This window comes from Phaenicophaeus curvirostris, chromosome 2 (assembly GCF_032191515.1).
Source record: "Phaenicophaeus curvirostris isolate KB17595 chromosome 2, BPBGC_Pcur_1.0, whole genome shotgun sequence".
In the NCBI taxonomy this organism is placed as follows: domain Eukaryota; kingdom Metazoa; phylum Chordata; class Aves; order Cuculiformes; family Cuculidae; genus Phaenicophaeus; species Phaenicophaeus curvirostris.
The window spans coordinates 66,045,363-66,060,128 of record NC_091393.1 but is presented as its reverse complement, the minus strand read 5'-3'; the positions used below and the strand labels follow the sequence as shown (position 1 = coordinate 66,060,128).

At 36.7% G+C, this 14,766-nt stretch overlaps 1 protein-coding gene across 1 annotated transcript in view; it reads left to right on the top strand.

Moving 5' to 3' along the window:
* PCNX2 (pecanex 2) overlaps positions 1-14,766 on the top strand; it is a 155,230-nt gene that overhangs the window by 89,136 nt on the left and 51,328 nt on the right. Inside the window, exons 22-23 of the mRNA XM_069852327.1 lie at positions 5,747-5,857; positions 10,559-10,686. Coding sequence (XP_069708428.1) covers positions 5,747-5,857; positions 10,559-10,686 — 239 coding nt within the window. The remainder of the gene's footprint in view (positions 1-5,746; positions 5,858-10,558; positions 10,687-14,766) is intronic.

Below are 14,766 nucleotides of genomic sequence, written 5' to 3'. Positions count from 1 at the left end.
TGAAAGATTATCTTTATGACAAAGTAACTCCAACTAAGACACCCAGTTTGTAACAACCTGCCAGGCCTGTGTTGATCAGGCTTAACCTTCAACATCCACAGCACAATCCCTTGGATAGGAAAGAAATGCGTGTCATCTTATTTTCCTTCATTTTATGAGAAAGTGCTACCAAGTGCATTGACCTTGGTGCTTTGTTGAAGTCAAGTAATTAACCTATTGGATCTTTTTATTGCCTTTGTGGCAATAAAACTCTTGGTTAGTTGGCATGTCCCATTGATTGATTTACATGCTACTTAAAAGTCAAAAGCCTCACTCTTTTTCCTGTCCCCTTCTGATTTTTCATCCATCTCTAAATCTGATGTTTCACTTCAAAGCTTCTGGCACTAAGTTGATAATTCATGTTTTAATCCATTTCTTGCTGTTCGTGCGTACTGAAATCCAATGTCTTAATCAGCTGCACCCTCTTGGCTCACTGCTGTTTCCTCAACTTTTGATATCTGGCATATGAACCCTGTTAAGACCCTTTCTGCTGAGTAGAATACCCAAGGCTACATCTGATATTTGACAGAATAATCCCGATGGTATTTTCCACAAACTCCTTACCTCTCTTGAGCACTGTACAGTTCGTGTTTCCTTTTGACATCGGAGAACTGATTTAATTGATTTTTCATTCAGCCTTCTATCACTGACCTCTTTGTCAGATTTAATTCCTGGCATTATTCCCAAATTGCATATTCTGTCTCTTTTTGTGTTTATTTTGGGGGTGGTTTTTTTTCTTTTTATTTTTTCTTTAGAATGAGACAAATGCACTCAGGGGTGAAGGAAGATGGGTACCTGCTCCCTTGGTTCAGTCTGGCTCCCTGTGCACTGAAGTCTACGTTCATGTACTTTCATGCTGATAGAAACATGTTGTGTGTCTGTTGATGCAGACAATGAAAGAGAAATTGAGTATCTGGTGCGTCAGCACACAACTTACTCCGTGCATATTTTTTGTGTCCACTTTTAGTAAAGGAAATTTCTGGGAAGATACAATCTTGGCAGGAGCCATGCCTATGAAGGCTTCACTGAAGAGGCTGGATCAGTGCAGCTCCTAGCTCATTTACTTTGCTTGTCTGACCCTCTTCAAATTAAGCTGATTAGCTCTGATCTTGTCCTTTTTGCCCACTTTGTAAGATACGGGACATGGTTTCTTACAGTCCCACAGCCTCCTTCCCCCAGCTCTTGCTGTCAGCTAACAGTGTTGAAAGAAGCAGCCTGTGCCATGAGGCAGATCTTATTATCATAGTTCTCATATACTTACTTCTGGCTGATGATTAACTTATAACTTCAAATGCAAGGCTTTCAAATCTTGTTAATCAAGCTGTTTAAAACATGCTGTATGCTGTCGATGTTAGGTGCTGAACACTGTGCTTCAGGAATATATTCCTCCGAGGTTTGATACCAGAGCCTTGGACTGATTGTTTTTTGATCTTCTTATATATATGTTGCATTAGACAATGATCTTAAAATCCTGTAATTTAAAGGCTTCAAATGTCTGTAAGCAAATGCAAATAAAGACAGCTTGGAAACTATTTGATGTAGGTTCAAACACACTGCTGTTCAAGTACAGCAATAGAATCTCGCAATGACTTCAGACATAAGCACTGAAAAGATTTCTATTTCCAGTAAATCTTGATTTGTAGGATTTCATAGGTGAAGTTAGTTTAAAATGGCATTAAACAAAACCAGAAGGTAAGTCAATGATTTCCAAAGCAAAGCAATGAACTGGAATAAAATTATTCTACTGAAGTTTAATTTCATATTCACAAACATATACATATGCACAACTTTTCCCTCTTACTGTATCTTAAATTTTATACATACAGAAAAAAGATAAATTACTAGTAGGTATTAGAATTACTTCCAAGACATGGAATTACCAATTGACTAGAATTAGCTTACCATGAAAAACCAAATACCTACCTAGCATCTGAGAGTCTGAGTTCAAATCTGTCACGAGTTCTTAGGATCTAAGCAGAAACATAAAGAAATATGTTCAAAGCAGGAAATAATTGCTTTCTGCATTTCACTTCTTTAATCTCAATTTTCTGTTGCACATAGAGCATATAGCCATATGTATATGACAGTTATTTTTTTGTTTAAAACCAATTTGTACGTATACTTCTTAAAAAACCAACAAAATTCAAACTTAGCAAGAAAATGTTAATGTTTATGCATTGTTTAATCCCAGTATTGCCAAGGAATCTGCCCACACAAAATCCCAACAGATGCTAAACAGATAGAAAGGCTGCCAAAAGCTGAAAGTGTTGCGTAGTCTCCATCTCACATTCAGTGTAGTTTAAATTCAGGTGTTAATCTCTGCCTAGTTTATTGAAATCTACCAAACTGAGAAAAGGAGATCACATTTTAGTGATGTTTCAGACTCCCAAATGTTTGGTTTTTTTTTTTTTTTCTATATGCATGTTAACTAATTTCCATTAACTTCTAGTTTGTAATGTTACTTAAGTTTGGTTAAATAAAAATCACCACATTTAAAAGACATCCTGAAAAAATAAGTCTTTGCCTTATGTGCCAGAGGTCTGTAGAGGCTTGAGAATTTATAGAGGACTTGGGGATGATTAAGATGATAAAATGTGTGTCCGAATGGACTCTTGATTAATTCTTCACTGCTTAGGGTGTCTTCATTTCTCTGTGCTTTCCCACAGATCTGAGAGGCTTAAGATTCCTGAATTCTTACTAGTAAAGACCAAGGCAAATGAAGCATTGAGTAGCTTGACCTTCTCCATGTAATTTGTCAGCTGCACCCCTGCCCTGTTTTAGCATTTTCTCCAGTCTGTCTTTTACTGCTGATGCACCTGTAGAAGTCCTTTCTGTTGCCTTTCACTTTCCTCACCAGATTCATCTCCAGATGGCTTTGTCTTTCCTAACCCTTTCTAATCCTAACCATTTCTGACAATTCAGAAAAAAAAGGATGCTGAAGGGTTTCCTCTCAAGCTAGTATTACGATTATTGGAGACAGAAATGCAATCAGTTTTAGTCAGAATCAGAGAATGTCTGTTTCTGAGGATCAGCTTCCTCCTATTCATGAAGGCAATTTTTAGTAGCTTCATTTGTTTCTGAGAGAAAAGCAATAGCTCTCTGTGAATCCTTTGAGTTTCTATATCAGATATAAGAGAAAGTATATAGTAAATTGTGTAAAACTGGTAAGGAGAGCAGTTTTTTTAGATATTTCTAGTAAGATAAAAAAGAGAAAATGTAAAGCCAAGTCCCTCCTTCATAAATTTCTGTATTGCAGTTGCTAGGTGACATCACCTTTAACAAGTAAATTTAGATATGTAAAACCCTAATGGTGCATTACCCATAAGGATTCTGCAGAATGTGCCCCGGAAGAGGAATTTAAGAGCCAATAGAGGCACTTGACAGCTCTTAATGAAAACAGTAGCTTGAAAGTCACGCATTTCGAGGCCTTTAGATGCATAAGGCTCTCAAAAACCAAGAGATGTTCACTAGAGCACTCTTCTTGCATTCATATTCTTGCAAATGAGCTCCTCACCTGTCTTGTAGAAACATTAGCCAAAGAGGCAAGTGTTGAAAGAAATAACGGCAGGTTCAACCAGTAGTGAATGTAGAAGAAGTAGGACTTGTTAGAAGCAACAGGGACATTGGACTCCATTGCCTCTTTTGCAAGAATGTGTAAATATTAAAGAATGATTAAAATGATGTAATGGAACAAGAAGCCAGAAGAGTCTCCTCCTGGATTTGGTTTCCTAGTGAATGCAAAACTTGAATTTTATTTGAGGTTTGAAAACCTTTTGATGAACCCTCAGCTTTGAGCACAGCTGGAGTGATTTATGGCTGTGTGATTTCAATCTGTTACAGACAGAACTTTGCTGGGTTATGCTGCAGTTTTGAATTTTTGAGGTTTCAGATGTGAGTCATTAGCTTTTTCAGCCCTTCACTTAAATCTTTTAGCAGATACAATTTTTTCTCGCAGCTGTTCATTCAGATATTTCAGATAAACAAAAATTAAGAAAAACATAGCAACCCCACAGCTTGCTAAACAGAGTTCAAACAAATAGAAGTCAGTTCTAGTTTCGGTTCAGTTTTACTTGTGTGTAGTTTTCAACTCGCGTGTAGTATTTTTGAGAGGAAAAAAAGCTGACAAGATCTGAATTTCTCATACTTAAACTAAATAGGAGTAACCAGGCTGTGCCTCAAAGAGATCATAACATCTTTTTTTTTATCAGGGGTTTGCTGGTTTTAAGTGTTATGCCTATCCAAAGTTAACATAATCTATATTTTGTATACTGCTCCTGACTTGAGTCATGTCAAAGCACAGAAAGGTGTGAAGCACTGCCTGCATCTCACCTGGAAGGTTCATCACTCATAAATGGAGTTAGCATGACTCAGCAGCTTCTTCTGCCATTGTTTGGAAGCACAAAGACCAAAACCCAGTAGTGCGAGTAGTCATTCTTATGTCCCTTACAGTTCATTTGCAGTTATTTACAACAATTCATAGAGAAGCTCAGCGGAGCATCTTGTAAGTGCATTGCTGATGTGGATACAGATGGCCAAGTGTTTGTCTGGGGTTGGCTACTTAAGGACAGATGGAGTGAGTTAGCCAGTGAAGGTGCATCCTCTCTTGACTGTAAACATAGTAAATAAAGAGCGCCTAGAACTATTCTCTGTCCTTGAAGCCAGCTGTCATGGGGAAGCTTGTGCCCATGCTAACAAACTCTCCTAGTCTGTATGCAGGGTAGAGGTATGGAACTGCCACCTGTAAATGGACCGTGGAGGGTTTTCATCCAAAAGGATGCCTAGGGATTGCTTGGAAGAGTGCTAACTGGGTCAGACCAAAACCTTCCCAGGGATCATTCCAACAACGTAACAACATACATAATAGCAATGCCTGGGAATGTTCCCTGGAAGCACTTCATATGCAAATATTGATATATCCTCAACGTGTTTCAGGATATTGGCAATGTCTTGTTTTTTGTTAACTCTATTTTGGCCTGATGCCAAGAGAACTGACAGAAAACAAATGTATTCTAGGGAGTAAGTGCACATAATTCTTGAATCAGAAACTGCTAGCTGCAGCACCATGCGTATTTTACAGGAAGCCAAAGTATATTCAGTGTGCTTTTCAATTTGTACTGCACAACAACAAAAATTCATATTAATGCAACTTTTTATGGTAGGATGGTTTGATCTTGAAAATGCAGCTACAATTGATGGTTAATGCCAAGCACGTGCTTACTTAACGATGGCTTCTCCCATTGATTCTTCAAATGAAAATCTGTGTACTTGAAAAACAAGTCTGATTTTCATGTGCAGAGCCACACATTTCACACATTGAGCTTCCTCTGTCTGCTATATCCACTTTATCCTGGAGTCTCTTCTCCTGTAACCACCTGACTGGTGATGTGTTATATGCAGCTAATATCAGAACCTGTTTTCCCACTTTCTAATTAAAGCAGACATACTTTTGAAGGAAGGTAATCTGGGAGCTACCTCAGCATGGTGGTTAGAAACCTACATCATTGCAAGTTTAAAGTTCAAATGAAGAATATACTCTTCTGACTAAAGTTAAGGCTTTTATGCCGAGGTAAGCTAATAATGCAATATAATTTACCTCATATTCATTGCAGCGAACCATTCTATAAAGTGTCACTTTCAGGTATTAGTATTGAAACTATCTCAGAACCTAAAAATCACCATGTTTTTCTTTTTCTTTTTTTATTTTCAGCTGTGGGACCTCCTGCAGAAGTTGCAGTTCATCATGACATACATTGCTCCCTGGCAGATTGCCTGGGGATCATCGTTCCATGTTTTTGCTCAACTCTTTGCAATACCTCATATCCTTTACAAATTTATTTATCTTTATTCTTAAATTCCTCTTCTTGTATGTAATTTATTTACAGTGTTTGAACAAAGTGCAAAATTACTAGGTAGCTTGTTTAAAATGTGAAAATGCTTGCAAGCATTTCTTGAGAAATAGTTTTCTCTCTTTCTTGGTTGCATGGGATCTAAAACTGGGAAACTGAACTCTCCGTCTAACTGATCTATTTATGTCTGCTCACTTCCCACCAAGCCACATTCTGCAGATCATTTAATTCCATAGTCCTCAGTACTGACTTTTCATGCATCCAGAAAGAAACGTTGTGAAGGATATATTGACTCCAACTTGGGTGAACTTTAATGTATGTAGAAGCTAGTTCTGTAAAGTGCTGGTTATATGGCTGACTGAGCTCTAAAATATTAGTGATTTTCTCACTTGCTTCTAGTTGGTATCTTGGATGCTAATTCATTTCAGTGAGCCAATTTCTGTTGGAACTGTCCTAAGGGTTTGGGGTTTTTCCCATTTCAGATTTTAACAGTTTAATGTATATTTTTCATTTTGGTGCTGAGAAGCATTCTCCTTTTTAACATTTCCACTCTGTTTTATGAGTAACTATCTATACTCATCAACACCACAGCAGTCCTTTGGAAACTGTCTTATTTCAGTACCTGTTCTGGGGCTGTGAACGTTGGTTTTGTGGATTTTGAGAGTAAAACACAAAGTAAAATGACCTCCAAATGTCTGTAGGGTTAAAAATACATAATGGATCTTTGGAACAAAAATTTTTCATCTTAATGTCTAATTCAGTTAGAAACTTGATTTAATACAAGAAAAAAAATAAAAATTGAAATAAAACACTTTAACTGAACAAATATAATTTTATTGATCTCTAAAGCATATTCAGAGACTAACTTTTCATTTCTTCCTTCCCTCTCATTTGAAGTTGTGGAAGAAGAGTTGACAAAGTGGTTTTAGTTCAGGCCTACTGAAAAATTTCCTTTGTTCCATTTGTTAGGTAAATACACTTAAGTCTTTGTCCCTTTCAGCCCACGGTGCTTTTCCCCTCCTTGAGTGATTTCTTCCCTCTGCTCTTTGCTGTGATGTATTGAATCATATGCAGTGTTGATTAACTATGCTTATGTTTCTTGATAGGAAGTATAAATGAGAGCCTTGGACAGAGGGAATTGCAGATAGAATAACTCCCTGAGGGAAAGGTTTAGATTGTCTATTTATGAAAGGAAAGCATTATAGAAATAGAGATCTGTCTGAGCACTTTGAGTGATTTGTAGCAAATTATTACAGAATTCCACAACAAAAAATTATTTTCATTTCTGTTGTAGGTATGAATTGCAGGAGAAGAGTATATAAGATTATTTAGTAAAACATTTAAGAACTGAGATTATATTTCAATGAGTTTCCCTTTCCTCAAGAATATTTTGTGCAGTGATAACTTTACTCTTGGTAAAAATACCAATTAAGCTTTGCAAAATGGAAAGTAGTTAACTAAGCAGGATTTGCTTTATATTCACAGTTATTACTAAAGTGACCTAGACTGTTTTCTTTTATTTATATTTATTATATTCTTTGTAAATGCAATTCTGTCTTTTAAGGCAATGTTGCAATTAAATACTGGTTAAATGGCCAAGTTACTATTCCCACAGCAACAGTAACTTTGCCTTTTTCCAGGGTATTTTTATTTGCTGTTATCATAACAGTACTGGTGAATGCATGTTGCACTTTGCAGAGGCACTAAGCCTGCCATTTCTTTGCAGAGTTTAATTATTTGTGGTTCTTAATTGCCTAAATCACTTCTGCAAACAGAACATTAATTTTTAATTTTTGAAGTGCCTCTATTAGCTTTTGATATAGTGCTCAGTGATATGAGAAGTTCTGCATGCTTTAATACATTTAATTCTGGTGCACAGAGCACAAAGGGCAACATGTGGAGATTTGAGATGAACTTCTGTCTGGAGTAAAATATGTTTTAGCTGATCCTTCCTTATTGCTGCTAGGTAGACTAGGTGAACATTTAAAGTCTCTCCTAATTCCGAAAGATGAAGGATGGGAATACAATTCTGACTTGAGAGATCTGCAGCTTCACTTCCCAGTGCATAAATGAGGAAGAAAAGGTTTTGCGTTTATAATTATCAGTACACTGAGAAAATTAGCATGGTTTGTAGTCAAGGGAGGGCTTTACATAATAAACCAACAGTGACATTTGGAAAGAAAGGGTTTGCAGTTCAGGTTATCCTTTTTATGAGAGTTTCTGCTTTGGCTCTTTCAGGGTTACAATTCAAACATGAGAAAAGAAAGTCCAGTGGTGCTCACGTCTCCCGTCTTCTAAGTGATTGTGTGCTTGGAAGTGACAAAAGTTTTTTTGGCCCATAGAAATTGCAATTGGAAATGTGAGTTTTGGGAAACAGAGGGTTTGCACTGGCCTTAAAGCATAGTTTTGTGTTAAAAGAAAGAGGTGAAAGACTTTGAAAATGTCAGTCTTTCAGTTGCATGTTTTGAAACTGATTTGAATTTAAATAGATTTTTTAATTGCAAAATTAATCCTCAAAACAGGATATTTTCATGTTGAAGAGTTTTTAGTTATTTCCCCTTCTCAAGAATTGATTATGCTCATATTAAAAAGAAAATCCCTTATTCACAAAGAAGCAAGTTCTGCATCTACACTGTGTAACCTAACAAAGATGGCATACAGAAAAGTGGCTTGGAACATAAGAAAAGTGCATACAGAACAGTGGCTTGGAATAAGAAAGCATGCCTGTAAGTTTTTGGCACTTCATTTTTAATTTTCTACTTAAACATGATTAAAGAATTGGTATTAAAATAAATTACCTAATAAAAAGAAATCAGGTAACATCAAATTGAAAAACCCTGATGTCAGATAATTGCACAGCGTAGACATCAACTGTGTATGTAAGGGAGTTGGGTGCTATTACTTGCTCTCATGACATGCTTACATATATGAAACACTTTATTAAAATGTTTCTTCACAAGTCAAATGGGAAATATCTCCCAGTGTACATATAGTAAAGCATTATGTCTTTTAGCAAACTGAAATTGTTACTAATGTTTGGTTTAGACACAAACAGTTCACATTGGATTCCTAAACGGCTTAACTCATGGTGATGGCAATTTTAAAACCAATCATTCCATTAGAACTGTTAGAAAACTTGATTTGCTGTCCTTATCTGTCCTCCTTGTTCTCTTTTTGTCTCTTCAACTCCCAAGTCACCTTCCCTTATCTGACACTTGTAAATACTTGTTCATCTTTCACAGCCAGTACTAGTTATGACTACAGTGTAATGTGACAGTTTAACTTTTTTGATGTGCTTACTTCCCGGTCTCTCCTCTGCGTTGCTTTTTGAACTTGAGACTCTTGAGGGCAGTTCATTTTGCAAGCTCACTAATGCACAAAGACACTGTTCCAGACCACTCTCTTTTAATAAGTTTGCAGGATTTGAGAGATATCTTTTGGCAAATGGTTGATTTTAGATTTCGCAGATAGCTTTGAAAGCCTGTCTAGCTAGCCTTTTTGTGGAAATACAGTATTGTGAATGATGCTACATCTGTTGAAATAGGGGTTTTTTTTGGTGAAGTCTTAAAGTCTATGGGACACATACAGGATATTATTACAAGAGAGTAAGCTAGAACACTTTGTTGGGTGGTTTGACCTGAATTTATTTTGAGATGCACTTGAATGTTGTAGTCTGATAGTTGCTTTTTAGTCCATGGCTTCTTTTTTATCACCTTCCTTTTAAGAGTGCTGTAAGGAAGAACAATTATTCTCTTATGCCAACTTAGAAACTTCTTTGTTGAGATTTCATGAACGTGGTATGAATTAATTGAAGTATTAAAGCGTAACATTTAATTTCCTTGAGTTTTTAACCTTATTCCTTTCAGCTCAAATGTTTTTCAGTGTCCTTGTCCATCTCCTAACTTGCTTTCCAACAATCTGGAATATGAATTTACATTTAAAGTAAGCTATGAATTCAGGTATTTATTATGATGTTTATGTGTGAGATTTACTGTTCCCCTGCCCTCCCCTTCTCACTCTGTATATATTTCAAAAGGTATGAAATGCTAAACATTTTTTAACCATTCAGTCAGCACAGAATATTAAACTGTTAGTAAAAAAATTAACATTAAAGCATGATTTTAAGCCAGCAGGTTGGATTAATTAGAAGCATAGCTGTTTCTACACATACTAGGTCATTCCAATATAAGCAGAACTGACAGAATGGAATATTGGACTCACTGGAAACAAGACTCCAGTGCAGAGAACGGAGAATTTCCAAGAAAAAGAGGGGGGTTTATTTTTGCATTTTAAACTCTGTGTCAGACTCTGGAAAAGCACTTTGTGTTATAGAAGATACACTAAGTTAGCTGGAAAGCTGCACTTGCTGCTGTGCCTACACTCAGGATCTGTCCTTGGGCAGAGATTAGACAGGGTCACCCTGCTAATGACATACGCTCTTCAGACATGTCGCCTCCATTACAGCTGTGTAGCGTTGAAGAGCCACTGATTACATGCTGATAACTGGTAATTTGGCACTGATTGCCTTCTTCTCCTTTCCTTGCCACTTCTTTGGTAAAATAAATAGAAGAAAAAAAAAAAAAGCAGAAATAAATAGTTCAAAAAGCTGCCTCAACAATGGTTTAAAAGTATGGCAAAATCGTTAGTGTTACCTTAACTTGCAGTTTCCAGACTCTGCTATGCTTTTTTTTCAAACTCTGGCCACTTCAGTCTTTTCTACGCCACTGAGTCCATTTCTTGGTAGTGTCATCTTTGTTGCATCGTATGCAAGACCGATCAAGTTCTGGGAGAAAAACTACAAGTAAGACTATTAAAACATTTTTCTACACTTTTTATTTGTAAAAGTTTTGCTCTAATTAGTTTCATTTCTAAAGGTATTTTTCTTTCTGAAGGTAATCCTTAAGTTGTTGTAGGGCATCTTGAATATTTGAATGTTGATTCTGATGTCTTACTACTTCCTGTTTATTTGGTTATTTTTGAAAATTTATTTAAACAATTATCGTTACATTACAGATGAGGTGTTATGCTGCATTTTCTGTAGAGACATACAATTACAAAACTGTGAAAAAGAAAATCAGTTGAACTCCCACTTGTCAGCCTTTTTTGTCTTGCTAGTTCGTGTTAGCAACTATATCTGTGCCTTTGGCACTAGAAATCAGGCTGCATTAATGTATTTTTTACTAGCTTGTTTAAATGTTACCATTGGGGATGTGACAGGTAACTCTCATAGTGAAGAGGTGATGAGTGTGCATTGTCATTACTTGCAACATCTGATCTTGGAGTTTGACTTAAGAATTGCTTGGTTTTGTCAGATTTTAGCGCTCGCTCATTCAGTTTGACAAAGATATAAATGTAGAGTATTGAAAGGACTGAATAAAGAGCTTTTTCTTCTTCTGCCTAGTAGGATTTGAAATGGGGTCTCATGGGCTCCCAACAAGAGTACTGGAGACAGGGAAACTCTTCCCTCTCCAGATAATATCTATTTTTTGCAAGGGATGAATGGAACATTAGGGGCTGTCACAATGGGGGATCCTTTGAGTCCTGCACTCTGGGCAGCGTGTAAACTGTTCACCGCCTACTAACATGTAGCCAAGCTTGGATTAAATAACTGCAGCTCCAGAACAGAAGTCTGAGCTACAATATGAAAGTTGTATTGGCCAAATCAGGACTTGGCTAGACCAGTGAGAAGCACTATACACTCACCACACTTCTTGTATCAGTATCGCTGATCTATCTGAGCACCTTAAGAGAATTCAAAACTAGGAATTACAGTGATTTCTTTTTCCATCTTTAAGGGGAAAGGGATTGATTAGTTTGAAGAGGTTTGGTTTTGTATGATTTTAACTTGTGTCAATGAGTGAATATGTACTTATCTATACAGAAACTACTCAGATAGTCATAATAAAGGGGCTTTGCATTTGCTTCTGAATGTGATGGGATTTGTGTAAACCTTTTGAGGGGAGCTGAGTTTTGCATAGTGGATCCAGATCTTAAAAAAATTCTCTCACACATCTTTTTTTGGGTTAACGGGTTCATGTTTTCATAGGAATAAAGTTGAGGGGAGTCAACCACTATTTCCACAGACACCTTCACATATTTGGGCAGAAACTTTGAAAAATATTAAGTAGGAAGAGGAGATTTTAGCATCTGCTACATTTTCTTGAACCAGAGGATTTTGAAGGCATGTGGCTTCTTTTCTAGATACGAGTTAGAGAGTCAAACTCTGTTGTAGGTACATCATTTTCATATAGAATTTGTACTTTAGAATCTGTAGGTTATTGTAGGTGGAAATAGAGGGCACCGTTTCTTTTGATTTGACACAGGCTTTTGGCGCAAGATGAAAAGAAGATATTCAAACAAAATGTCAAAAGATAGTGCTTGATTGGTGACACTTATATGAGGGTCTTGTTTTCATCAGTACTGACTTCCAGTAAGGGAAGTAAAGGGAAGAAGTTGGTGCTAATAATTTATTTTAATTATTTTACCCATAAACTGTAAAACCCCGAATGCAAAAAACCTAACCCTTCTAATACTTTAAACCACTGCTACTTGTTCTTTCAAAATAAGCAGTAACTAGAACTTTATCTTCAACATAAATGCTAAATTAGACTCCTAGTGAAAAATCTGTGCTTTGTTGCTTGTATTTAGAAATTTTAGTGTGTCTTTTCTTATCTTCTCACTTAAAACATAAATACAACAACCTTGCCCCACAAAAACCTTTCAGAAGTAGGAATCAGCCTTGTAGAAGATTCATATAGTCATCAAAGTGAAAGAAATGTTTGCCTCAACTCCTCTTAAATTTGTATTAATTTTGTGTCTGGCACTTCTGAATCTCCTTTGCCTTGCTTCCATTTCAGTATTTCATGGCTCACATGAAGGACTGAGCAGAGTGAGCAAGCATTGGACTGAAAAATTCTTGGTTCATTAAAGGGACACAGTGAAAAGACAGAAAAAGGCAAGAGAATGGAGTAACTTTGTATTGAGAACGAGGAAACTTTCTACAAAGTACTTAAAATAATTGAATGAAATAAGGCAGACCTTGCCTTACTGCTTTAAATCTTGACCTTTCAACATCTAAAAATTCAAAGGGATGGCATGAATGCTCTTTCAGAGCTGTGGAATTAAATAGGATTGGGAACTTCAGCGGCAATGGGAAGTTGTTCTGGCTCTTGCACTGACCTGTGTTGGGGTTGCAGTGCCCTTGCGGCCAGATGTATCCTGAGTTTTCAGATGGGGAAATCAGCATATAGATTTCTTTCTTGGAGTGCATTGACGGTTACTTCTGCCAAGTTCAGCTCATGGTATTCCTGGAAAGTCACAGGTTCACTGCAGTGTAGTCTGAGATATGTTCATACAGAGCAGAAGCTCTGGCAGATTTTCTTGCTATATCTGTACTCATTGCCTGTTGACAGGAATGTTTCCCTAGGGGAAAGCTACCTTCAATGTGTTTTTTATAGCTTTTTTGTTTTGCCTGCTTTGCATTCTCATTTTCAAACATTTCTTGCTATAGTGATGACTACATTAAATTATCACATTTGTATCAGCTACACAAAACCTCATTTATGTTTATATGAAGTTAGGGGCAGTAAATTCCATGGTTATATATTTTACAATTTAACCTTTTAATTGGACTAACTGAAACCAGTTTTGACAGGCAGTCCAGATATCAAAATATCATGATTTTGTTTTTCTTCCAAGTAAAAAATTTAGCTGCTTTCTTAGAGCATCATATCTGTTCATCACCACATATGTACTTCACTGCTGTCAAACAAACTATATTTTTTCTTTGTTTCACTTATTGAAAACTTATTTTTGCATCTCACTTGAGCCAAAAGTGTGAAATTAGATGAGGAAAAGCCATCCGGATAATTTTCTGTGAAGTTAATCCAAAGATGAAGCTTTGGACATAAGCAAGTAGATAGTACTGTGTTTAATAATAAATCTGGGCTATTTGGCCAGTAGCCTGATTGGTGAGCAAGTGCTCCATCTCTTCCTTAAAATTTTCATTTTCTTGTCTCTGCCTGGTGTTTTCTGAATGCATAAATACACATCTGGCATTTCTAGTGTTTCTTTTAGTCCCACTTTTCATGCTGGCTAAAGAGGAGTTTGATTCCTCAGATTTCTGACCAGGCATCTGCCACTCTAGATGATGTGAGTTGGAGCTGAAAGTCTCAGAGAATTAAGATGATGGCTTGTTTGTTTTTTCAAGGAGATGGAGGAATTCAAGTGGGTAAAAAAAAAAAAAAAAGAATAAAAGAGAAGGGTTCATTTTGACAGTGGGCAAACTGTGAAATTCCTAGCAATCTCTTCAAAATTCAGGAACCATACTGTGCCTGTTTGTGCTCTTGCAGTGTGTGCAGAGAGCATGGGTGTTCTTCCCTGCAATCAACAGATGCTGTTTGTTTACAGTATGCACTTTGCTACTCGCTGTGTGCAGAGTCTAGTACACCAATACATCACTGAGGTCAGGGGCATTTATGGAGAAATTATTATGGGGAAAGGGAAGGGTGCCTTTAAGAAGAATTGAAAATAAGGCAATAAGGAAGGTGATTAAGAAAGAACAACTTTTCATGCAACCACTTTTTTACAGCTTTTGCTGCTGTGGTTGAAAAGAGAGGGGTGTAAATTCAGAAAGCTGGGTTGCTGCTCATGAGCTGATTGCCTTGTGGGAGTCCAACTACAAGAAATTTTATCTTTTTTTTAAATTAAACTAAAAATTGATGCGACACTGAGTTCATCCTGCCTTTAGCCTGGATCCTGCCTTCCCAGGTTGAAGAGTGCTATTTTGGTCTTTATTTTCACAGCTGTTTGAATTATTAGGCTGTAGATGTCAGAGAGAGAGAAAAAAGGAAATAGCAGTAAATCTTGTTTAATATTATAG